This window comes from Leopardus geoffroyi, chromosome C3, assembly GCF_018350155.1.
Source record: "Leopardus geoffroyi isolate Oge1 chromosome C3, O.geoffroyi_Oge1_pat1.0, whole genome shotgun sequence".
Classification (NCBI taxonomy): Eukaryota; Metazoa; Chordata; class Mammalia; order Carnivora; family Felidae; genus Leopardus; species Leopardus geoffroyi.
In genome coordinates this window covers 105,872,430-105,899,416 of record NC_059338.1, presented here as the reverse complement: position 1 = coordinate 105,899,416, position 26,987 = coordinate 105,872,430, and the positions used below count along the sequence as shown (strand labels likewise).

General features: G+C 36.2%; 1 protein-coding gene and 1 long non-coding RNA gene across 2 annotated transcripts in view; one reads left to right on the top strand and one right to left on the bottom strand.

Annotated features, from left to right (window-relative positions):
• The window catches only part of LOC123585649, a 32,165-nt gene that overhangs the window by 2,836 nt on the left and 2,342 nt on the right, over nt 1–26,987 (top strand). The window contains exon 3 of the long non-coding RNA XR_006706343.1: nt 1,035–1,181. This is a non-coding gene — a long non-coding RNA (uncharacterized LOC123585649). The remainder of the gene's footprint in view (nt 1–1,034; nt 1,182–26,987) is intronic.
• Nucleotides 6,070–26,987, bottom strand: part of RRM2B (ribonucleotide reductase regulatory TP53 inducible subunit M2B) — a 32,959-nt gene continuing 12,041 nt past the window's right edge. The window contains exons 3-9 of the mRNA XM_045454026.1: nt 25,698–25,814; nt 24,436–24,569; nt 23,459–23,553; nt 16,772–16,905; nt 9,469–9,573; nt 8,095–8,208; nt 6,070–6,664 (exon numbers count right to left, since the gene is read on the bottom strand). Of these exons, the coding sequence (XP_045309982.1) occupies nt 6,512–6,664; nt 8,095–8,208; nt 9,469–9,573; nt 16,772–16,905; nt 23,459–23,553; nt 24,436–24,569; nt 25,698–25,814 (852 nt within the window). The 3' untranslated portion in view covers nt 6,070–6,511. The remainder of the gene's footprint in view (nt 6,665–8,094; nt 8,209–9,468; nt 9,574–16,771; nt 16,906–23,458; nt 23,554–24,435; nt 24,570–25,697; nt 25,815–26,987) is intronic.

The following is a 26,987-nucleotide window of genomic DNA, read 5'->3' as shown; positions in this document are numbered from 1 at the left end:
AGTGAAGCTCTAAATTGACACCTGCCAACAGAGTGTGTTAGGAAAGCGTAGAGGTCAAGGAGATCTATCCCATGAAAAATATCACCAACAGTAGGAATAGAAACCTGGGTGCACTCAGCGAAAAGATGATGGGATTTAAAGCCATAACACCTGCCTCTTTTACTAGTTGTGCGGTCTCAGGCAAGTAACTTAACCTGAGCCTCAGTTCCCTTTTTAATATTATTGGGACACGGCAATTTCTTATAAAATGAGTGAACCAACCAAGTGGTTAGAATAATAGGATTGCAAAATCACCTTACAAGCACTAAAGTATGTACAAATACTTATTATCTCACTGGGAATTAAGTTTTCGCACAGAATTTGGACACTATCATGAACAATGAGAGAATATCAAGAACATACCCCTTGGCCTTTACTCAGACAAACTGGAGGATGCTCTTGTTTCCCGTGATGTGGAAACATGCTAACCTGGAGAAATGAGCAGAGCAGATGTGGTTTGAGTGCTGGCACAGTGTGCAGAAAGCCCAGGTGCTCAAGGCTCCTAGAAAGGTCCCATAAAACGAGGACGGTGGTTTTTCTTATTACAGGATGACCATGCAGATCGTGGACACCACATTCATTGGTAACAACCCTGCTCTTCTAAAACTCACAACTCCACTGTGCCTCCCTCTCCTCTTCACCTCGCCCTCTCCACAGTACTTCAGTTTCACTGAACACTTCACCTGGCTCTCAGGGGCCTCTCCAGGAGCAAACCCTGGGCTCTCAGCTCCTTGACTGATACATACCCGGACGCCCTGGTTCTTCCCAATTCCTTTTTTGTTTCCAGGGGCTAATTTTTGTTCTACCTAGGGTCCTTTGGGTTGCAAATCAGGAGACTTACACTATCTTAGGCAAAAAGTAGTCATTTATTAATCTTCATAGAAGATAATGAAAAATTGCAAAGAATGGGGATATCGTTAGGCCTTGGGGGCAGCTGGAACTAGGACTTTTTCTCTAGCTTTGTTATTCGAATTAAAGTGCTTCTGTACCTTTAGTTTCATTTAGACATGACTTAGGTAAGGATGTGGCTCCCTCCTGGATCACCTGCCTGACCCCGGGCCGAGAGACAGATGGGAGTATGCACTTGGCTTGCCAGCCCTGGGAACCCCACGCGGTGGGAAAGGGAACAGCAGCTCCCACAAGTAAGTGGCTCTTATTCCCAGAAGGGAGGGGAATGTGGGTGATGGGCATTAGGGCACCTGTTGGGATGAGGACTGGATGTTGTATGGAAACCAATTTGACAATAAAGTATATTTAATATTTAAAAAAAAGAACAGCTAATGTCCTCAATCGCTCTCTGATTGCAAGGACTCCACAGGACAGAAATCATGCACAGACACTTGTATATTGAGTTATACTGTGGCTTCTTAGGTTCTAGATTTAGGACTCCTCTAATTGTCATATTTTTCAGCCCAGAATATCGCTCGTGGGCCCACAATTCACAAAGAAAAAGCAGATGACAAAGGCACCTTCTTGGGGAGTGAGGATAGTAGCAGAAGGTGGGCATAGTGTGGAAAAGCAATTGTGGAGAATGGAGAACAAGTTTACCAGGAAATTGTACTAGAGTTATCAGATAGTGCTGAGGTAGGTGCTATAAACTGAATGCTGTGTCCCACCAAAATTCATGTTGAAACCTAATCCCCAGTGTGCTGATGTTTGGAGGTGGGGCCTGGGTGACTGGATCATGAATAGGGTTAGGGGCCTTATGAAAGAGACCTCAGAGAGCTCCCTCACCCTTCTTCCATGAGTACATAGTGAGTAGACAACTGTTTATGAACCAGGAAGTGAGACTCACGGGACACCGAATCTGTCAGCACCTTGATTTCTCAGCCTCCACAACTGTGAGAAGTAAATGCCTAGTTTCAGCCCCCCAGTTTATAGTAGTTTTCAATAGCAGCCCCAATGGACTAAGACAGTAGGTAAATGTTTACATGGATTTATAGTAAGGAGATCCAATTTGTCTTACATGCCCTTTTCTCTGGCAGCATTTGGCTGCTTATTGAGGGAAATATGGAAAAACTGATTGTCATGTTTGTAACAGGGTGGGGAAATCTCCTTGACTTTTCTATGTATGGTATAAATGCAGAAGAGGAACAGAGTTCAGGGTATTGGTAAAGTACACATATTACCCCTAGTAATATTATGTATTGTGGAATCTCAGCTGGATATAAAGAGACATGGATTGGGTGAAGGCAGATGAGAGGGAGGACTGGGGGAATCCCACTTATGTCAAAAGAACAGTGTGTGTGTGTGTGTGTGTGTGTGTGTGTGTGTGTGTGAGTGAGAGAGAAAGAGAGAGAGTTGAACAAAGTAATACCAATATGTATTTATCTGTATGCACAAAGAGAAAACATACATTTCTTGATTAGGGTAGCCCCTTCACTTATAAAAAAATACTCTTACTCAAAAAGGACACACACAAAATGATGTAGCTATGATACAGTTTATTTCAACACACTAACCCCAAAAAATAACAAAACAACCTATTTCTTTGGGGAAAAAACCCCCCAACATTCTACATATTCAGGTTGGCTTGATTGACCACAATGCATTTTAGCAAAAAGACTTAGGTACACCACACCTAATAAAGCTCTCTATATACACAGTAAATAGCAAATAACTTTGCTAAATTACCAGACATTTGGAAAAAAACAAAACATTATTATAAAAGAATCAAATGCACTAAGTTAACAATCTTGTGAACTTAGAAAAAGACGTGAATTGTTGCATTTTTATCTGTACAAAAAAATCAATCTCTATCCTTCCATTTTTACCTATATTTTCCTTAGGCCCCAAATCTGAAAGCTTAAATCATTTCTTTCTAAGGCCCTGGGAATATCAAGTTTTCCTTCAAATTTACAGCCATCTAAAAAGGAGATTATCTAAAGGCTGGGAATAACAAAGAAAAACTAGATTTCACTTCTGTACCACTCATGCAGATTCCACTGAGAAGAGCTCCTGAGTTGGCTACCAATTCATGCAATTTAGTTCCAAAACATAATACCTGATTATAGGACTAAACTGGCTTTTATGCAGCTCAGAAACAGATTTCTTTATCACTGAAAATCAGTTAGCGACATTAAGCCCTTAGCTTGATCCATGCAAATGCAGTATGGGAATTCTATGACATGGAAGTTAGCATATTTAAATGTAAAATGCAAAGTTATGAATATGAAATAATATGTGTTTTAAATATGCAAACTGCTATGTTTTCTCAATACAGTTGGCCCTTGAAGAACATGGGTTTGACCTGCACAGGCCCACGTGTATGTGGATTTTTTTCAATAAATAGAGTATAGTACTGTAAGTGTATTTCTCTTCCTTATGATTTTCTTAAAAACACCTTTTCTCTAACTCACTTTATTGTAAGAATACAGTACACAATACATATAACACACATAATATGTGCTAATCAACTTGTTTGTGTTATTGGTAAGGCTTCCAGTCAACAGTAGGCTATTAATAGTTAACTTGTGGGGGAGTCAAAGGTTACATGTGGATTTTCAACCGTGCGGGGGTTTGGTGCCCCTAAGTCCCATGTTGTTCAAGGGCCAACTGTAATCACTTTTTATGAATAAAAAATAAAATGTCAAAAGAAGAAGAAAATGTTGATATTCCAAAATGAGACACTAAGACATGACTCGAGTAAGCTTATAGGTAAAAACAATTGTTTATTATTGTGTGTAACTGAACAACAAAATAGCCTTGTCTGAAAGCACTGAATCAAACTGTCTTCCCAAGTCCTTCCAAGTCATGATTCTACATACTACAATGAAGTTATTTTTAATAAGTGCTGTCATGAACTACAAGTTTTTACATTCCTAAATAACAAACTTAACTTTACTCTAGCAATGACTTAAGTACATGTGCTATTAAAAAAAACTTGTAAACATACTCTGAATTTCTTTACCTGTGAGATAGTATTAAAAGGCAATTCCACAATTTCTTCATTCCTTAAGAACTAGGAACCAAAATACTAAACATAATAAATAAATATGCAACCTGAAGGCCTGGAAAAGGATATAGAACACTGAATATAATAAACCAGTGTATTAAAAATCCAGTATTTCAGTATTAAAACTTCTTCATCTCAACAGTTAGGTTTATTGCTACTATAAATAAGCTTCATATTAAGGCACCTGTCATTACCTATGAGAAAGATCTGGATTCAAAACAAAGGGAATATGCACTGAAAACTTTTTTCTTTCATTCCAATATTATTGCAGATATTCTCAATTTATAATGTTAAGTGTTTCTACAGTAGTATACACATCTTTGAGCATACTACCTGAATATAGGTAAATAATTTACATAACACCTTAATAAAGTACATGATACCTGAATGAGAAAATAGGCAAAATCACATCAAGATGGATGTAAAGGACTAAATACAAGAAAGATGATAATCTCTAGGGAAAAAGAATTCTACTGCAAGGACAGTGATAAGAGCCCACCTTGGCCAAGTCATTTAACTTCTCTGAGCCTCACTCTCTCCTAGCAGTAAAATGTCAGTATTAGCTGTCAAGCTTATAAGGCTGTTGTGTGATCACGTGATATGATGTAAAACCAGCTGGCCAACCATGAAGCACTGAACAAATTGAACAAATGGCACTGTCATAGGCCGAAATATCACAGGCTTCTGACAGTTTCCCTAACAAGGTTATGGCCTAGTCCTCTTGCATCCACTTGAGAACTCCCATTTTTAGTCATTAGAACGTTGCTGAACGAATGGAGCAAAACTTTATGCAAAGTGAAAAATCTCTAAATTCTAGGTTGCAGAATGTTATAAAGCAGTTTGCTGTTAAGTGGGGAACCACACTGTTTTGGGGGCTCAGGCTACCTCTTGGCTCTTCCTAACGATAAAGAGGGGTCCATGGCCTTTCCTCACTGTCTCCTCTGCAGAAACCTTTGTCTCCCTTGCCGTCTGCTATTGTGCAGGATGCATAGTTCCATTAGGACTCTACCTTTTAACAGCATAAAAGAGTTTGAAGAGTATTAAAGAAGCACAGCTGAGGTCAGTCTCAGGTACGTTACTCAGCTCGGCACAAATATGAATAGTTTAGTAAATCCCTCCAGGTCTCCTTTGCCTAGTCCACAAGTCCTTCCTCTGTGTACAAAATGGTTCTAGGGCAGCCTTTTCCAAACTATATTCAGAGGAATACTAGTTAGGTGAGATGTTAACAGGTAAACTACAGATCTTTGTTAAGTAAGTCTGGGATATGCAGGGAGAAGTAAGTTTTACGTCCTGAAGAATTTCTCTCTTTGATGTACTGACTATATGCTTCAGAGAGGAAGAAGGGAGGATAGCATTTCCCAGGTTCATCTGACCACAGAATCCCATTTTTCCCCACAAAATATCTAGAGGGGCTCACAGCTTTTAGAACATTCTTGGGGAAATGCTATTCTAGCTAATTCACCCGGGGTTTAAACATTTCAGGGCTAGCTATGTCTGGCAATTGTTACCTTTTTGATTTCTAAAGGAGCAAAATCATTTCACTTACAGGGTCAACTGCCAGGCTGATCTCCCGAATTTCACTTCGTAAGTGTCCTGCCCAAAGCAACTGAGAACTAAATTTCCTTTACTACATGCTGAGGAATTTGAAGAAGCAATTCTCAAGTTAATGAGAATTATAATTTTTAAATGAAATCTTTATATTCTCCCTCAAACATTAAAATATAAAGATCTAATTCTAGATCTTAGAACCTAGAATCAAAATTACTTTGAGGACAGGGGAGCATTTTATCACAACATCGCAACATAATTAAGACTGTTAAGGGGCGTCTGGGTGGCTCAGTCGGTTAAGCGTCCGACTTCAGCTCAGGTCACGATCTCACAGTCCGTGAGTTCGAGCCCCGCGTCAGGCTCTGGGCTGATGGCTCAGAGCCTGGAGCCTGTTTCCGATTCTGTGTCTCCCTCTCTCTCTGCCCCTCCCCCGTTCATGCTCTGTCTCTCTCTGTCTCAAAAATAAATAAACGTCAAAAAAAAAAAATTTTTTAAAAAAAGACTGTTAATAAGTAGTAATGGTGGTGGTCGTGGCTAAGCACCTATTTTGTGGCTCAATCCTCATATCCACATGATAAATTTAGGAGCTACTATTACACCCACTTTAAGGATACATACATTGAGATTTAGAGAGATTAACTGACTTTCCAAGAATCACACAAAGCAGTAAGGGCAGAATCTCAAATCTGACCCCTCACCTCATGCTCTTAATCACTACATAACACCATCTTATATTTTCGTGACAAAACAATAGAATTGAAGTCACATCCTGAATGTCAAGTGGGAAAATTAGAGTGTATTTCTATAAATCCAACTTATTGAAATTTGGTTTTGGATTTCCTTTTAAGCAAACTTTTGTTGCCTAAGGGAGCTACTTTGTTTTTTTGTTTTGTTTTGTTTGTTTGTTTTTTAAAGCAGAGAAAAACAGACTGCTATTTACCAGTGATAGGTTTATCTATGGGGAGAGTTCTAAAAATCTGCATCCAGGGTGAAGACATTATCTGTAGTTTCTGCCATAACTGCAAAACGTTGATACTCTGCAACTCGTTTCTCAAAGAAATTTGTTTTCCCTTCCAAAGAAATGTTTTCCATAAAATCAAAGGGATTTTCTGCCTGAAAAACCTAAAAAGAAAAGAAGTGTTATTAGACATTCTGAAGAAGCCAAATTACACCCATAAGAACAACAACACATAACTAACAAGGCTTCTCATTAAATACAACTTAAGCTTACATTTCCATGCTAAGAAGTTAAAACCTATAATTTCTAATTACCATCGTATATACAGTACATTGTAAAGTTCCATGAATATCCAATTATGGTGAATACAACATGACCACTTAGTATGTATTTACTGTATGTTTGATAGTATTTTAAGTGCTTTATGTATACCAACTCATCAACAATCCTTTCTGGTATTATTATTATCTCCCTTTCCTAGATGAGGAAATGAAGGTAGAGGTTAAACAACGTGCTTAAGGTCATAGAGCTAGAAAGTGGCAGAGCCAGGATTCAAACCCAGGTAGACTGGCTGCAGCCTCCATCTGTTACGTCATGTGAGAAGCACACGACTTTATGAAATTCAGGTATATTATCTCTGATTAAAAAAAAATGAAAAATAACTTAAAAGGCAACTGAGTTCAAAATCTCACTAAATAAGTAAAAGGTAAACACGTTTCTTTTTTATTTTTATAAGCTTATTTTATTTATTTTGAGAGAGAGAGAGCACACATGGGAGGGACAGAGAGAAAGGGAGAGAGAGAGAGAGAGAGAGAGAGAGAGAGAGAGAACCCTAAGCCGGCACTGCACTATCAGCAGGGAGTCCAATGAGGGTCTCAAACTCACGAACCATGAGATCATGACCTGAGGCAAAATCAAGAGTCAGACACTTAACCTACTGAGCCACTCAGGTGTCCCATAAGTTAAACAAGTCTTTAAAAAAAGTATTAATGCAAAAATTACAACACAGACCCATGAGGATTTATGGGGGTAACATATATATATATACATATTAAATCCAATTAAAGATAATCCTATTAAATACCTGCAATTATTACAAGTAATTTATTGAACTTATTAATTCTAAGATTTATCAGCTTCTTCCTTCTGTTATGAATTTCAAGTTTCGAAGGATTTTGCAAAACAAATTTGTTCATGCAAAACAAGGCTGTCACAGTAATTTTAAAAAGTAGACTGATGTGGGGGCGCCTGGGTGGCGCAGTCGGTTAAGCGTCCGACTTCAGCCAGGTCACGATCTCGCGGTCCGGGAGTTCGAGCCCCGCATCGGGCTCTGTGCTGACAGCTCAGAGCCTGGAGCCTGTTTCCGATTCTGTGTCTCCCTCTCTCTCTGCCCCTCCCCCGTTCATGCTCTGTCTCTCTCTCTGTCCCAAAAATAAATAAACGTTGAAAAAAAATTAAAAAAAAAAAAAAGAAAAAAAAAAAGAAAAAAAAAAAAAAGTAGACTGATGTGATACAAATGCTTTCAATGAAATATAGTATTTTAGTGGTCTTACTAACATTTTAGCTAGTAGTAATAAATTTTTAAACATCTTACCTTTGAGAATCCAAGTTCCACAAGTAATCTGTCAGCTACAAACTCAATATATTGTTTCATCAAAACACAATTCATTCCAATGAGGCCAACTGGCAAGGCTTCTGTTAGAAACTCCTGAGATACGAACAAAAACAGAATCAGGTACAAAGACAGAACAATAAATAAGTATTTTCCAAATAAAAACAGGGTATTAGTTTTAATCTTCTAAGTCCCTGAGGAAAGTTCACTAGGGTAAATTCTTTCAACATGGCAATATCCATTTGTTTAAAAATGTTTGGGGTTTTACTATTCACAGTATTTCACATTCTCAAATAGCCAAAGTAAACTGAAACTGTCAAATTACTTATATTTTACAAAGTAGTATATGTAGGACCTAAATTCACAGACTTTCCAGAGAGAAAAGAGGGCATACTTTGTCCTGAAATATCCGGAAAAAGATTCACCAGAGATGATCACTGTGGGGAACATGGTTATGGAAGGGGATTAGGAAAGAGAGAAACACATTTAACAAAGAAAATGAGAAAGAGAAATGGATCTGGGGGTTAAACTGAACTCCAACTATATTGAAAGACAGTAGCAAAGCGTTAATCGAGAAAAAAATAAAAATACTAACCATTTGGATTTAGTTCTCAAAATGATTAAAAATACTAAAATGAATTTCATTCCTTTTCACCCCTCCCAATATGAAAACTATGGCTATTGAACTGTATGGTATTTTTTTTTAAAAGAGTCAAAAGTTTTTATTTTATTTTTAAACTAGTTCTTTCAAATGATAAAAACATTAAGTGGAACATCCAGGTCTTTGTAATCAGAAATTTTTACATTCTATAAATTTTTACTATTTGTGAACTCATTGACTTGTTAATTCTATAAACATTTGGTGCATGCTTCAAGCTAGATACACTGCTTGGTTTTGAAAATACAAAACAAATAAGAAACTATCACTTCCCTCCAGTAGCTGAAAATCTAAAAAATATAAAGCTGAAATGATTAAAATAGTTTGCTATGGCACAGAATGTGACAGATCAAAGGGACAGAAAAAAAAGTCCTGAAATAGGTTTTAATATACATAAACTTTAATATATCACATTTACTTAGTAACCAAATTATAAACTGACATAATAATTGAAATGCATCATCTTTTCATAACATACATACATAAACCTTAATGTATAACATTTACTTATGAACCAAATTATAAACTGACATAATAATTGAAATGCATTATCTTTTCGTACTGTCAGGTTGACTATATAAAATTACGGATACTTGCTTTGGCTTATAAGTGGCAATTTCAAATGAGTCAACCTAACACAATAATTACAAACATCAGAGAAAAAGAGATGTGCTAATCATATAAGCTACCATGCTTACCTGCTCAATTTCAACAGCATTAACAATGATCTCCCTGACCCTTTCTTCTGATGGCTTATTTACTAAGTATTGAAACATCAGGCAAGCAAAGTCACAGTGAAGTCCCTAAAATAGAAGAAAAGTACCACTGTCAAAGAACTCTAATTTTCACACAGTCATGTGTCAGGCATCATATAAGTAGGTTCTAGGAATGCAACACAGAACTTATGGAAGATAAAAGAATTCACAGTACCAGGAACTACTTTCCTTCAAATCTCATTAAAATGCCAATTATAATAGCCTATCATGAAAATTTTTCAGTGCCAGCCAATCTTAATTCATAAACATGACAGATGAATTAATCAACAACAACAATAAAAATCTGCAACCAAAATCGTTTCAGAAAGGAAAACAAAGCAAGGGCTAGAATGAAAATTCATTAATTTCTAATGTATAAAAAAAATTAAAAATCATTGAAAATAGTAAGTATTTAAAGAAAAAGGTGAGGGGTACCTGGGTGGCTCAGTTGGTTAAATATCCAACTTTGGCTCAGGCCATGATCTCATGGCTCATGGGTTTGAGTCCCCTTTCTGGCTCTCTGCTATCAGTGTAGAGCCTGCTTTAGATCCTCTGCCCCCCCCCCACTTGTGTTCTCTCTCTCTCTCTCTCTCTGTCTCTCTCTCAAAAATAAACAAACATTAAAAATAATAACTAAAAAAATAAAGAAAAGATGAAACTCATGAGATTTCAGAAAGACATTTATCTTAAATAAGAACAGCTCAAGATAAAAATAAATTTAGTGCAATGAAAATGGAGACTGAAGAATTAAGAAAACCATTTGAAGCTATACAAAGTAGAAATGACACTGCAGATAACCAAAGAAAATAAACTTGTGAGATACCTTGAGAACAGAATGGTTATGCAAATACAAGAAATCGTAGAGAGCTTTAAATAGAGAACAGAGCAAGGAGATCCAACCTACAGTGATCAGGATTCCAAAACAGAACAGATGGTAAAAAGCTGAAAACAACAGGAGTAATTGCAAAAAGTCAAAAGAAAAAGAGAGAGAGTCCAGAGACAGAGAAAGATGATGTAGTGCCAAACAAAATTAAGCTAGAGACTGACCTCAAGGCAGAGTCAGTGAACATTTCTAAACTGCAAAGAAAAAGAAATAATTTTGTAGGAGGAGGAGGGGCAGAAGGCGGAGGAAGGAATGTGCACTTTAAATCAGTTTACTTGGGTTTTTCTAAATAAATCAGCAAAAACCAAAGACAAATTAAAGATAAGACTCAAATCAAAGGTTGTATTCCAAGGATTATTTACCTAGTTATCATTCCCAGAAGAAACCATCAGAAAAAAGTCCCTTTGAACAGCTAATCTTAGAAGATTTGCTAGTCAAACATTTTTCCCAGACTGGACTCAAGAGGATACTTCAAATTACCAAAGGCTGAATTTCAAATAAACGGTGAAAGCTGTTACAGAAAGTGTTGATTAGAACTGAGAGCTAGCTACCTATTACAGAGATGAGGAAATCAAAGGTAGGCACTCATTCTGCTAAATCGATAAGGAGATAAAATTAATTTTGAGGTTTAAAGTAATTCCAATCAAAATTTCAATGGGATTGTTTCTAGTTAAAAAATTATGGAGCTCCTGAGTGGCTCAAATGGTCAAACATCTGACTCTTGGTTTCAGCTCAGGTCATGATCTCACGGTTCGTGAATTAGAGCCCCACATCGGGCTCTGCACTGACAGTGTGGAGCCTGCTTGAGATTCTCTGTCTCCTTCTCTCTCTCTGCTCCTCCCCTGCTCTGCCTCTAATTCTCTCTCTCTGTCTCTCAAAAAAAAAAAAACAAAACAAAAACCCCACATTAAAAAAAATCTAATCTGAGGGGCACCTGAGTGGCTCAAACAGTTAAGCGTCTGACTCTTTGTTTCAGATCAAGTCAAGATTTCAAGGTTTGTGGGTTCAAGCCCCATGTTGAGATCTGCACTGACAGCATGGAGCCTGGTTTGGATTCTCTCTCTCGCTTGCTCGCTCTCTCTGCCCCTCCCCCGCTCACACACATATGGGTACTCTCTCTCAAAAAGTAAATAAACATTACAAAAATTAATCTGAGACGAGAACTTAATTATCTGAACTACCAAAAAGATATAATTATGTAATGTGATAGAGGTCCAAATTATTGTTACAATGGCAATTGTATCACAACAGAAAAATGTATAAAATTAATATGTTACATATCTTAAGTTTGCACAATATTGTATGTCAAATACATTTCAATTAAAAAACTAATCTGGGGTGCCTGGGTGGCTCAGTCAGTTAAGCATCTAACTTCAGCTCAGGTCATGATCTCACGGTTCATGAGTTCAAGCCCCACTTCGGGCTCTGTGCTGACATTTCAGAGCCTGGAGCCTGCTTTGGATTCTGTGTCTCCCTCTCTCTCTAGCCCTCCCTCACTTGCACTCCATCTCTCCCTCAAAAATAAATTAAGGAAACATTACAAACTTAAAAAAAAATTAATCCTTAAGAATATATGGACAGAATCTTATAAGAACAATTTTAATAGGATTTAAATTTTCAATAGGATTTAATGTTATGGGATTTATCCTAGTAGTTATCAAAACAAAAAACAACAATAATTAAAATTGTTTGTTTGGCATGGAATTCGATAGATAGGTTAATGAAAAGAAAAAATAGCCCCCAAACAGATTTTAGTACACTTAAAAACTTTAATATATAATAAAAAAGTCATCACAAGTCAATGGAGAAAGATGGATTACTTAACAAAAAGAACTAGAAAAATTTCCTAAGAGTGTGTGAAAAAAGTTAAGTTAAATTCTAACTTATCCTATATTTGTGACAAATTCTATACTTAATACTAGACAAATTCCAATTGTATTAAAGTTAAACATTCAAAAGTCAAGAGGAAAATATGTGTGATTATTTAATTATCTCTGGAAGTGGATCACATCAATTTCAGGGTTTTGTATGTTAAAAGAACAAATAAAATTGAAAAGCAAAGGACATGGCACAAAAACAGACACTCAGATCAATGAAACTGAACAGAGAACCCAGAAATGGACCCACAAACGTATGGCCAACTAATCTTTGACAAAGCAGGAAAGAATATCCAGTAGAATCAAGACAGTCTTTTCAGCAAGTGGTGCTGGGAAAATTGGACAACGACATGCAGAAAAATGAACCTGGACCACTTTCTTACACCATACACAAAAATAAACTCAAAATGGATGAAAGACCTAAATGTAAGACAGGAAGCCATCAAAATCCTCGAGAAGACAAAAAAGAACTATTGGGACCTAATCAAAATAAAAATTTTTTTTTTCAACATTTATTTATTTTTGGGACAGAGAGAGACAGAGCATGAACGGGGGAGGGGCAGAGAGAGAGGGAGACACAGAATCGGAAACAGGCTCCAGGCTCTGAGCCATCAGCCCAGAGCCTGACGCGGGGCTCGAACTCACAGACCGCGAGATCGTGACCTGGCTGAAGTCAGACGCTTAACCGACTGCACCACCCAGGCGCCCCAAAATAAAAATTTTTTTAATGTTTATTTATTTTTGAGACAGAGGGAGACAGAGCGTGAGTGGGGGAGGGGCAGAGAGAGAGGGAGACACAGAATCTAAAACAGGCTCCAGGTTCTGAGCTGTCAGCACAGAGCCTGATGTGGGGCTTGAACCCATGAACCGTGAGATCATGACCTGAGCCAAAGTTGGACGCTTAACTGACTGAGCCACCCAGGCGCCCCTGGCCCCTGGACATAATCAAAATAAAAAGCTTCTGCACAGCAAAGGAAACAATCAGCAAAACTAAAAGGCAACCTACAGAATGGGAGAAGATATTTGTAAACGACATGTCAGATAAAGGGTTAGTATCCAAAATCTATAAAGAACTTATCAAAGTCAACACCCAAAAAACAAATAATCCAGTGAAGAAATGGGCAAAAGACATGAATAGACACTTCTCCAAAGAAGACATCTAGATGGCCAACCGACATATGAAAAAATGCTCAACGTCACTCATCATCAGGGAAATACAAATCAAAACCACAAAACCACAAAACCACCTTACACCTGTCAGAATGGCTAACATTAACAACTCAGGCAACAACAGATGTTGGTGAGGATGTGGAGAAAGAGGATTTCTTTTGCACTGCTGGTGGGACTGCAAACTGGTACAGCCACTCTGGAAAATAGTATAGAGGTTCCTCAAAAAATTAAAAATAGAGCTACTCTATGAGCCAGCCATTGCACTACTAGGTATTTATCCAAGGGATACAGGTGTGCTGTTTCGAAGGGACACATGCACCCCCATGTTTATAGCAGCACTATCAACAATAGCCAAAGTATGGAAAGAGCCCCAATGTCCATCGATGGATGAATGAATAAAGAAGGTGTGGTATATATATACAAGGGAGTATTACTCGGCAATCAAAAAGAATGAAATCTTGCCATTTGCAACTACGTGGATGGAACTAGAGGGTTATTATGCTAAGCGAAATTAGCCAGTCAGAGAAAAACAAATATCATATGACCTCACTAATACAAAACAGATGAACATAAGGGAAGGGAAGCAAAAATAATATAAAAACAGGGAGGGGGACAAAACATAAGAGACTCTTAAATATGGAGAACAGAGGGTTACTGGAGGGGTTGTGGGGGGGGGGGGGTGGGCTAAATGGGTAAGGGGCATTAAGGAATCTACTCCTGAAATCATTGTTGCACTATATGCTGACTTGGATGTAAATTTAAAAAATAATAATTATTATAATAAAGATAAATTTAAAAAAATTTAAAAAGCAAAGGACAAACTGGGAATGTATTTACAATAAATATGACAAAATTAATATTTTATATAATATTTATGCATAAATATAACAAATTCAAAAAACAAACACTTATTGAAAGAGCTCCATCAGTCACTGTGCATTGGGAATGTATATCAACAGAAATAGAGGCAAAAGACAAGAATAGATAAAAGGGAAAAAAAATACAAATAACTAATATCATTATGAAAAAAAGTTCAATCTAAGTAGTAATCAAACAAATGCAAATAAAACCAAAAATAAGAAACCATTACCCCTATCAAATTTGTCAAATATTTAAAACAGAAATCCAAATTTTGGTGAGGTTATGGTAAGAAAAGACACATTCATACATTGCTGGGTGGGGCTTGCTATTAAATTTCTGGGAAGAAATCTGCAAATAAGTATGGATAATCTTTAAATGTTTAAGCCTTATAATCTAGTAATTTTATGTATAGGCAATCTAGCATAGGAAAATCATATGAAATTGGGACAAAGCTCATAAACAAAGACATTCGTTTTGCATTATAGCAAAAGAACTAAACAAAAAAACCTAGAAATAACCTGAATTCCCAATTATAGAATAGTCAAATAATTGATACATTCCTTCATTAGAATATTATATATCTAACATAACTACTCTTTCCAAAATTCCTTAATTTCATAGAAAAATGCTCACAATATTCTAATAAATCTCAACTCATAAAAATATGCAAAAAGCAGAGTATTTTAAATCATAAAATTATGATGTTCATATATAGCTACATAGATTTAAATGTAGAAAATTGTCTAAAAAGAAATACAATGAAATACTAAACGTGGTTATCTCTGTGTTAAGATTGAGTGATTTTATTCTCTGACGTCTCTATAATCACCACATAAGACATTTATGATAAAAATTATTAGAAATTGAAAGACATGAAATAACAAAAATTATACAAAGCATTTTATGGCACTTAAAGAGTATTTTCACACATACTCGTTCATTTTATTTTAACAAAATCCTATCAAGGTTTGTAGTGGGAGAAACTGAGGCTCAGAGAAGTTAACAACTTGACAGTGTCACTTAGAAATAAGCTGTCCTTAGATTCTCTGCCACTCTTATGTGGATCCTGAGAAACTTAACAGAAACCCATGGGGGAGGGGAAGGAAAAAAAAAAAAGAGGTTAGAGTGGGAGAGAGCCAAAGCATAAGAGACTCTTAAAAACTGAGAACAAACTGAGGGTTGATGGGGGGTGGGAGGGAGTGGAGGGTGGGTGATGGGTATTGAGGAGGGCACCTTTTGGGATGAGCACTGGGTGTTGTATGGAAACCAATTTGACAATAAATTTCATATACTGAAAAAAAAAAGAAAAGAAATAAGCTGAGGGGCCAGGATTAGTGCAGTCAATAAATATGAACTGAAGGCTGTGATGGGCTAAATCTTGAGAACAGAAAGACAAATAAGACAAGGTGTTGCACACAGGGAGCCTAGAGTCCAACAGAGGAGAGAGGAATAAAGTATAGAATATGTACGGACTCTAATATAGGGACAGGTACCAGTTTCAAAGGGATACATAAAGGAAAGAGTGGTCCATTCTACCTAACTGAGTCAGGAAAGTTTTGAGTTGTCACCTGTGAGAAGGTAATCAACAGATGGAAAAGTTGGTAGGAAGATGGAAAGGGCAGTGCAGGCAGATGGAGACAAGATTTAGTTACTGGTTGGATGTGGCTAAGAAAGAAAGAATGCAATCTAAAATGACTCCCAGATTTCAAATTTGGATGACTGGATAGAAGGTAGTATCATTCAATGATACAGGGAAAACCGAAGAATGAATCTGGGGGAAAAGGGATGCATTTTATTTCTGAAATAGGTTTGAGATATCTGTGGAGCCTTTCAGGACAAACTATCTAACACGCACTTGAACATATGGGTTTGGAGCTCAACAAAGAATGTCTGCCCTAAAGTTGGGGTTGTTATGAGCATCTAAATGGTAGCTGATTCCATGGAAACAGAGAAGATCAGCCAGGAGGTCATGTACAGTGAAGGAGAGAGGCCAAGGTGGGAACCTAGGATTTAATGATATTTAAGGATGAGCAGGGAAGACTGAGGAGGAACAAGAGGCAGAAGAAAAACACAATGTCTTAAAAACCAAGTAAGAGGGGCGCCTGGGTGGCGCAGTCGGTTAAGCGTCCGACTTCAGCCAGGTCACGATCTCGCGGTCCGTGAGTTCGAGCCCCGCGTCAGGCTATGGGCTGATGGCTCAGAGCCTGGAGCCTGTTTCCGATTCTGTGTCTCCCTCTCTCTCTGCCCCTCTCCCGTTCATGCTTTGTCTCTCTCTGTCCCAAAAATAAATAAACGTTGAAAAAAAAAATTTTTTTTTAAAAAACCAAGTAAGAAATTACTTCTTATTTTCTTTTAATTACCAGGATATGTGTCATTATAAGCATTTTCCAGGGGAAAGAAAAATAAACACCAAAAATGAATACAAATATAACTAGAAAAATACTTCCTTCCTTACTTCATCTCTGCTGATGAGTTCATTGGAAAAAGTGAGTCCAGGCATAAGACCTCTTTTCTTCAGCCAGAATATAGCAGCAAAAGATCCCGAGAAGAAAATCCCTTCTACAGCTGCAAAAGCCACCACTCTTTCCCCTGGAGACAGAAAATAGTTTTGTTTTCTGAAATATCATATACTGCAGACATTTTCAAGCTTACATATATAAAACACACATATTTTTACATATATAGTTATACCAATATCACAACTATTTTGCCAAGAAACAAAACCAACAAATTAGTGCCATAGCCAAGCGTGTTCAGAGGAGGAAACCCACCACCTCTACCTACTGCTGCAGAAAAACACATAGGTGTGTCTACTTCAAATCGTATGTCAGACACTGCACTCCTGTGGGTCTTGGTATCTGGACAAAGGAGATCTTTCCCTATTCAAAAAAAGAGGCAATTTATCTGTGCGCCACAAGTGCCTATGAGTGTAGTATGTACATATAAATGTGTGCATGTATTGGAAATACAGAGTAGAAGAGAAGATCTTAGGACAAATGTCTCCCTCTTCACGATTGAGGGAGGGGAGGTTGCTGAGGTTTTTATTTTTAGAAACCTAAGATATGTTATAGATTAGCAGTGAACATTCCAAAAAACATTGCCATGCATCTACAATTAAAAAAAAACAAAACAGATACATCCAGCTAAAGATAACAAATATGTCTATTGGATAAAATATCCCATCATATAAGCAAAAATACTATCTTCTGCTAAATACATAAGGCCCAATTTTCAAAGGTTACTCAATATTATGCAAGGACTTTGCAGAAGCCCATCTCCTAAAAGGTCTATAATGGAACCATCTCTGTAACACTATCCCTAGGGACCGATTATAAGTCTGACCCCAGCAAATGTCACCACACTTCATATGCTCAGGAGAAATATTTATAGACATGTCTGTCTAGGGAGAAAGGTTTGGTCTATAGGACTGTGAGCTAAAGGCAGGGCAGCTGAGTGCTTGAACCAACCGCAGACCTGTTTCAACAATGACATCATAGCTTGTATCCCAGTACTGTCTGTCACAGGACCAAACACAGAGAGTGCGCTTAATAAACGTGTTCTGAACTGAATCAATGGAAGCTATATAAGCACTAGGTGATAAAAGACATTACCATTCATTCTATGAAAACTGCTAAAATCTGATCCAGAATATTTATAACTGCCAGAGCAAATGTAATTGTAATATTTAATTTCCAAAAAGAAAGAGAACTTTTAATATTTCTGGCAGTCTCTAAATAGTGCTCTGGTTTGTCCTTGTTCTTTTCCCTGATTATCTTAAATAAATCAAATCAGATCAATTTTATCAAATAATTGTCTATTAGTAGCCCCAAACATCAGAAAAACTTTTAGAGTATTTTACTTATACAGACACAATTTTAAAAGTCACTTTGAAAAAAAAAAAAACAAAAGAAATGTAAATTAAATAAGTACTTATTGAGTATATACTGTTTAGAAGGAATTATCAAGAGAAGAATCTTTAGTGTACTATATACTAAATATTAAATGTAATAATAATCACTGTGGTCTGCTGACTCTTGAAAACAAAAATGGCTGTTTAGACCAGCTACATTTTTTAAGATGAAGATCTGTCCTTAGTTTAACATACGCATTTCTATATTTTTATCTTGCTATTAGTAAGATAATGGATAGTTACAGCTGATGCATGTCTCATTGTCATTAAGGCAATGTCATATGGACATTTAACTGTAAGAGAACTAGACTATAACACAAACATTATGAATAAGAGGAAATCTTTATTTTAACTATTCCGTGTATTCACGTGAATACTAAAGAATGAAAATCATGACAGAAATAGTTACAGAAGGCTACTTCTCTTAAAGGATTAAGAGAAGTAAACTTGACAAATTTAGAGAGATGTAAATTAAAAGATTTCCAAGATATTTATTCTAAAAGCTATAATGAATATGAAGGCTTCATGATTTGTTTTAAAGATGGGAAAGTAGGATATATATTTTTTTTTTCTTTAGGAGGTAACTTTATTTCTGCCATATTCCCTTTAACTTTGTCTTTCAACAATTTCACTCAGAGTGTATAGTTCTTTATTATGTATGTCCTATATAATGAATGACATACAAATTTCTCTCTTCCTTCATTTCAGGAAATTCAGTTTTTTATTATACCTTTTTTTCTCTGAGTTGGCACAAAGCTTATTCTTTAAAATGATACTTTCAACCTTTTGTTCTCAGGATTTTCTCTAAAATATGTGGAATTATAGATTTTGTTTTGAAAATCCATGTATAATTTTTGACTCCCCAAAACTTAGCTACTAATAGCTCATTGTTGAATGGAAACCTTACAGATAATAATCAATCAACACATATTTTGTGTTATATGTATTATACACTGTATTCTCACAATAAAGCTGAAGAAAATTTTATTAAGAAAATAAGGAAGAAAAAATACATTTACATATACTGCATTTATTGAAAAAAAATCTGTGTATAGTGGACCCACCTAAGTCAAACCCATGTTGTTCAAGGGTCAACTGAAATGTTCATGGGAAATGATTCTTTTTTTTCCAAAAGTTTATACATTAGCCTATTTGCTTTTCTGATTATAGACATTTGCCTAATAGACCCTCTTTTCTTTTAAACTTTGACTCCTTTTACCCATTTCTCCTGCCCCCTAGCCCCTACTTCTTACAACCACCTATCTGTTGTATCTATGAGCTTGAATTTTAGTTTTTAGTTTTTTTGTTCTTAGTTTCCACATAAAGAGAGATCATGTAGTATTTGTTTTTCTCTGTCTGACTTGTTTCACTTACAATGCCTTCAAGGTCCATCCATGTTGTTGCAAATGGTGAGATTTCATTGTTTTTTTTTTTTATGGCTAAATTCTGTGCCATTACTATTCATGTATGTGTGTGTGTGTGTGTGTGTGTGTGTGTGTGTGTGTATATATATATACATATATATATATATATATATATAATAACATATATATTATTCACACCACATTTTCTTTATCCATTTATACATTGATGGGCACTTAGGTTGTTTCCACATCTTGGCTATTATAAATAATGCTGCAATGAACATGGGGGTGCAGATTGTTTTTGAGTTAGTGTTTTAACTTTTTTCAGATAAATACCCAAAAGAGGAATTGAATCACTGGATCATATGGTAGTTCTATTTTTCAGTTTTTGAGGAACCTCCATACCGGTTTCCCCAGTGGCTGAACAAATATACATTCCCAGCAATAGTGTACAAGGGCTCCCTTTTGTCCACATCCTCACCAACACTTCTTATCTCTTATCTTTTGATAATAAGCATTCTAACAGGTGTGAGGTAATACCATTGTGGTTTTGATTTACATATCTCTGATGATTAATGATGTTCAGCATCTTTTCATGTGTCTGTTGACCATCTGTATTTTTGGGGAAAATGTCTATTCAGATCTTCTCCTTATTTTTAATTTTTTTTTTTTTTTTTTTTTTGCTATTGAGTTATCTAAGTTCTTTATATAGTTTGGATATTGGCCCCTTATCAGATATATGATTTGCAAATATTTTCTCTCATTCAGTATGTTGCTTTTTCATTTTGTTGATGGTTTCCTTTGTTGTGCAGAAGCTTTTTAGTTTGATGTAATCCCACTTGTTTATTTTTGCTTTTGTTGCCCTTGCTTTTGGCGTCAGATTCAAAGTATCATCACCAAAACCTATGTCAAGGAGTTTACCACCTATGTTTTCTTTTGGGAGTTTTATGGCTTGGGGTCATACATTCACATCTTTAATCTATTTAATTTTTGTATATGGTGTAAAATAGTGATTCAGTTTATTCTTTTGCTTGTAGTTGTCCACTTTTCTCAATACCATCTTTTGAGGAGACTATCTTTTCCCAATTGTATATTCTTGGCTCCTTTGTCATCAATTAATTGGCCATATATGCATGGGTTTATTTCTGGGCTCTCTCTTCTGTTCCATTGATCTATGTGTCTGTTTTTTTTATTCTGTTTTACTATAGCTTTGTAAAATAGTTTAAAATCAGGGTGCATGATGCCTCCAGCTTTGTTCTTTCTCAAGATTGCTTGGCTATTTGGGATTTTCTTTGTGGTTCCACATAAATTTCAGAATTGTTTATTCTGTTTCTTTGAATATGCCATTGGAATTTTGATAGGGATTGCACAGAATCTATAGATTGCTTTGGGTATTATGAACATTTTAGCAATATTGATTCTTCCAATCTCTGAGCATGGAATATTTTTCCATTTATTTGTGTCTTCATTTTCTTTCATCAATAGCTTATAGTTTCCAATATCCAAGTCTTCATCTCCTTTGTTAAATTTATTCCTAGGTATTCTATTCTTGTTGATGCATTTATAAATGGGATTGTTTAATTTCTTTTTCTGATAGTTCATTATTATTGTATAGAAACACAAAAGACTTCTGTATATGAATTTTATATCCTGCAACTTCACTGAATCTTTTTATTAGTTCTAATAGTTTTTTGTTTGTTTGTTTGATGGAAACTTTGGGGTTTTCTATGTATAATATCATGTCATCTGCAAACAGTGAGTTTTACTTCTTCCTTTCCAATTTGGATGCCTTTTTTTTTTTTTTTTTTCTTGTCTAATTGCTCCAACTGGGACTTCCAATACTTTGTGGAATAAAAGTGGTGACAGTAGGCATCCTTGTCTTGTTCCTGATCTTGAGGAAAGGCTTTCAGCTTTCCGCCCTTGAGTATAATGTTAGCTGTGAGTCTGTCATGTATGGCTTTAACCATGTTGAAGTATGTTTCCTCTATACCTGCTTTTTTGAAAGTTTTTATCATAAATGGATATTGAATTTTGTCAGGTGCTTTTTCTGCATCTGCACTATAGGTTTGCCTTGGGGGCAAGCAATATGGAGAATTTCACTGGAGCCCTCATGTTGCTACACGGTGGCTGCCGCCCTCCTCTATTTTCTCTCTTTCTAGGTTACTTTCTTTGGTAATCATGAAATATATGCTATCTGAGAGCCTGTTCATCATTTGCCATTGGTACCTATCCATACTAATATTTTTGATGCATTTTGAACACCTTGACGTTTTCCTCCTTTTTCAAAAATGTGTATTTATTTTGAGAGAGAGCAAGAAAGTGAACGGTGGAGAGAGAGAATCCCAAGCAGGCCCTGTGCTGTCAGCGCAGAGCCAGATGCAGGGCTGGATCTCACAACCACGTTATCATGACATGAGCCGAAATCAAGAGTAGGACGCTTAACCGACTGAGCCATCCAGGGGCCCCTCCTCCTTTTTTTCTTTAAAGCTGGTATTTTTTAAACCACTCATGAGAGAATCAGCTTGATATAAAATGCAGATTCCCCAGTCCTACCTGGGCCTCCTAAATCACTCTCTGGTGAGGACCAGGATTCTGCAGGGTTTTTCTACAAACTCTTGGGTGATTTTTTATGCCCATTGAGAACCATCACTTTTCTCATTCTTGAAATGAACTGAAGGCAATGCAGACATCTGTTTCTTCCCTGATATGAAACAGGCTTGCCCCATACCCTTCTCTACATTGCTGGTTCTCAACCTGTGGTCCAGAGGGTCCCTGGAAATCCACACACTGAGGAGGTCTGGGGTCAAAACTATTTTCATAACAATGCTAAGGCACTATTTATTTACTTTTTACTACCATTCTCTCATGAGCATACATTGGTGTTCATCCACAATAATCTAAGAAGCCTGGTAAAGTAGTGCTCCCTTTTCTAACTACCCATCTGAAAAAGATTAGATTTTCTTCATAACTATACAATAAACCACAAAAATATTCTACAACAAATTGAATGTAGCAGCAGATAGAATCCAGTTGTCTTCTATTAAATCAGACATTTAAAAGGTTGCAAAAATTTGGGGGGTATGAAATAGTGTTTTTTCATAAATATGTGCTATTTATAATAAAATATGATGAGGTATTACTGTTATTTTATTTATAATAAAATATAATGGGTTATTGCTGCTATTTTAAAATGATTTAATAACCCAAATTTCAATGATGTAAGTTTGTTTTAATTTCTAATGTGGAAATATCAACAAACCACACAAATAGATGAGTCCTCAATATTTTTTAAAAGCATAAAGAAATCCTGAGACCAAAAATTTTGAGACTTGCTTCCCTATATAATGAATACAACCAGAAAGTAAAGACCACCAATTATTAAATAGATGAGAATGAGAAAGGTACTTAGAGATATTCAAATAAAGTATCTGAATATTTTAATTAAATTTAATAAATATTTATTGAGCAACTACTATGTATAGTTTTTCAGAAACTACACACTTGTTCCCTGAAAAAAATGTGAGTTTGACTTGATTTAAATTTCTAAAATCAACATTCATGAAAGCAGAGACAAACTGTGCTTGCTATAATATTCTTATTAGATTCTACGTGACTTTTATTTACCTGTAATTATGTACTAGTATCTTAACCTTTCAACTTACAACTTATTAAACAAAATAGATAACAGCTTTAGATTATTTTATCACTGGTTCCTAAGAATTAGGAATATTCCACGAAAGGTGCACATGGTGACATTTGTATTCCTTTTCCATTCTGTGACTTTGATTAGTACTTGATAGTCATACCCCATAGAAAGTGTTATATCAACTGAGCCAAATTTGACGATTTTTAAATTAAAGCCACTTACCAAAAGTCGATTTTCTATCTGCTATCCATCGTAGGGCCCAATCTGCTTTTTTCTTAACATATGGCATTGTTTCAATTGCATTAAATAAAAATTCCCTGTAAAAACAAAAGAATTAAGAAATTTGTTTTTCTTAATCAGAATAATTTTCATAGTTTAATCATCAATAATAATTGCAACTCGGGGCACCTGGGTGGTTCAGTCAGATGAGCAACCAACTCTTGACTTCAGCTCAGGTCATGATCCCAGGGTCGAGGGATTAAGCCTTAAAACGAAACTAAAATTCAAATTAGTGGTTTGGATCTGTGCTGATACAAGATTGGCTAAAGTCAATATTCAATTTGTAAAAAGATTATGCTAATAAACAATTTTTTAAATATAATACTCAAAGATGAACTGGTTTTCTACCAGCTTTTTTTTTTTTTAATGTCTACTTATTTTTGAGATAGAGAGTGTCACCAGGGGAGGGGCAGAGAGAGAGGGGGACAGAGGATCCAAAGCAGGCTCGCACTGACAGCAGCAAGCCAGACATGGGGCTCAAACTCATAAATTGTGAGATCAACTGACTATGCCACCCAGGCGCCCCTATACAAGTTTTTTTTTTTTTTAAACTCAACACATTATTAAACAATAGAAAACATTTGAATAATCTTTCCCTAACATTTAGTTTTGCAGTAAATTCTGCCTTTTTTTTTTTTTTTTTTTGAGAGAGAGGGAGAGAGAGCAAGAGTGCTCATGCAAACAGAGGAGATGGGCAGAAGGAGAGAGAGACAGACAGACAGACAGACAGAGAATCCCAAGCAGGCCCCATGCTCGGTGCAGAGCCTGACAGGGGTCTTGATCCCAGGACTCTGAGATCATGACCTGAGCCAAAATCAAGAGTCAGAAGCTCAACCGACTGAGCCACCTGGATGCCCCAATTTTGCTCTTAACATAAGCAATAGCATAAACCTTTGTAAATAAAATCCCAGTGGTAATACCTTTTCTTGGGATCTCTGATGTAAGTGTCTATTAGCAAACTGTACATCTCTGAGTGAACATTCTCGATGAGAATTTGAAAGCCATAGAAACAGCGAGCCTCTGGAACCTGAACCTCCTGACTAAAGCGCTCCACCTATGAAAATAAGGGAAACATATATATCGAATTCTGTGGGCTCTCATTAAACATTGCAAATCAGAATCTGGACATCATAATTATCACTTAAAAATTATGTCATGCCACGAACAGGTTAGACAGAACTTATAGATTATTTTAAGCAGTATTGTTTATCTATCAACCCTCCACAATAAATTAGTTGCATAATGTATTTTTTCCAATTATTTTATGCATATATACAAATGATTCAGACCTATATCTTTTATTATCTATTTTGCTCACTTAATACTATGCACAATTTGCCAAAGCATTAAATATTCTAAAATATTTTTTTAATATGAAATTTATTGTCAAATTGGTTTCCATACAACATCCAGTGCTCATCCCAACAGGTGCCCTCCTCAATGCCCATCACCCACTTTCCCCTCCCTCCCACCCCCCATCAACCTTGAGTTTATTCCCAGTTTTTAAGAGTCTCTTATGGTTTGCCTCCCTCCCTCTCTTTTTTTTTTCCTTCCCCTCCCCCATGGTCTTCTGTTAAGTTTCTCAGGATCCAGTTGCATCATGTATTCTTAAGCAATTAAATGAATTGATCTATTAAGTAGAGATACTCCCTATAGCCAAGTACATTGTAGAACATCAAAAGTAAATACTTTGCTTTGTAAAACTGACCTTAAGTCTTTGTTTTCCCCAACAGCTGACAGATTGAACAAAACCCCTTCTAATTCATGATGAAAGTTTGTATCTTTCTAATTCTCTTTAACAAGAAAGCATGCCTTCTGGCCAACCAGAATACAAGTTTAAACAAGGGGAACCAGAATGTAGAGCTCAATTACACAGTTCTAGAAAGGTTATTAAAGTGCGGGCTCTCTATAAGGTTACTCTCTATCTAAGGGTAAAAATCAAACTCATGTTTATGCATTGTAAGTAGTTTTGATTGGCACAATATGCTTGATTTCATGATATTTTGCTGGTCAAACGGGAGAAATGTATCCTTTTCTCTGACACTTCATCAGAAAAACATTTCTGAGAGTGAGGCTACATCTACTTAATTTCCTAGACATTATTTTTCAGGCTCAGACTGTTTTAACACTATTATCATGACTTAGCTTCTGAATGGAAACAGAAATAAAACAAAAACCTTACCAAATTTTCATTCACAATGCCATCACTGGCTGCAAAAAATGCTAATATGTGAGAGATAAAATACTTCTCGTCAGATTTAAGCTTGTTCCAGTGAGGGAGATCCTTTGATAAGTCAACCTGGAAATAAAAAGATTTTCAAGAATTTTAACTTGGTGTTTAATTCTTCTCAAAGTGTTTAGAAAACTAACTTTCATCTCAAAGTTCGGGAGAGACATCTCAGTAGCAATAAAATTTGAAAAAGGAAAAAAATGTTAACATAACTGCTATAGACTGAATGTTTGTGTTCCCCCACCAAATTCATATATTTGAAACTAATGCCCAATGTGACGGTATTTGGAGGTGAAGTCTTGGGCGGTGGTTAGGTCATGAGTGGGGAGCTCTCATGAATGGGATTAGTGCCCTTATAAAAAAACTCCCCAGAGAGCTTCCGCACCTCCTCTGCTATGTGAAACACAGAAAGTAAACAGTTATCTCTGAACCAGGGACTGAGACCTCACCAGGTACCAAATCTTCCAGAGACTTGATCTTGGAATTCCCAGCCTCCAGAACTGTGAGAAACAAAATTCTGTTGTTTGTAAGCCATCCAGTCTAATGTATTATTATAGCAACCCAAACCGACGAGACTATTACAAAGGAACACAATAAAAGCATTATGAAGGACTCTATATTCTGACTTAGAAACTGGCCAGGATATTCTTTCAAAGTATTAAAATTAGCATAACTATCGTCACCACAAAAAAGAAACGGTAATTATTGCACAGGATGCAGGTGTTAGCTAACATATTTTGCAATATATGTGTATCAAATCAGTATGTTGTACACCTTAAACTTACACAATATTTTAGGTAAATTATATCTCAATAAATCTAGGGAGAAAAACAATCTAGTGGCTCTAGAAAAAATGAAGGAAGGGCCAAAGAGGGGAAAGAGATTAAAAACTGATCAAGAAGGAACTGAGGCAGGGACATCTGGGTGGCTCGGTTAAGCGTCCAACTTCAGCTCAGGTCATGATCTCGCAGTTCATGAGTTTGAGCCTCATGATGGGCTTTGTGCTGGCAGCTCAGAGCCTGGAACCTGCTTCAGATTCTGTCTCCTTTTCTCTTTCCCCTTCCCCTGCTTGCTCTCTCTCTCTCGAAAATAAACATTTACAAATTAAAAAAAAAAAAAAAGGAACTGAGGCAGAATAAACTAATGACTTTCAGCTGCCATTGCTTTTACATGGTATATAAAACTATAGTGTTAGATTAACTACCTCGTAAGCAATAGTAGCTGCTACTTTACGGACAGCTA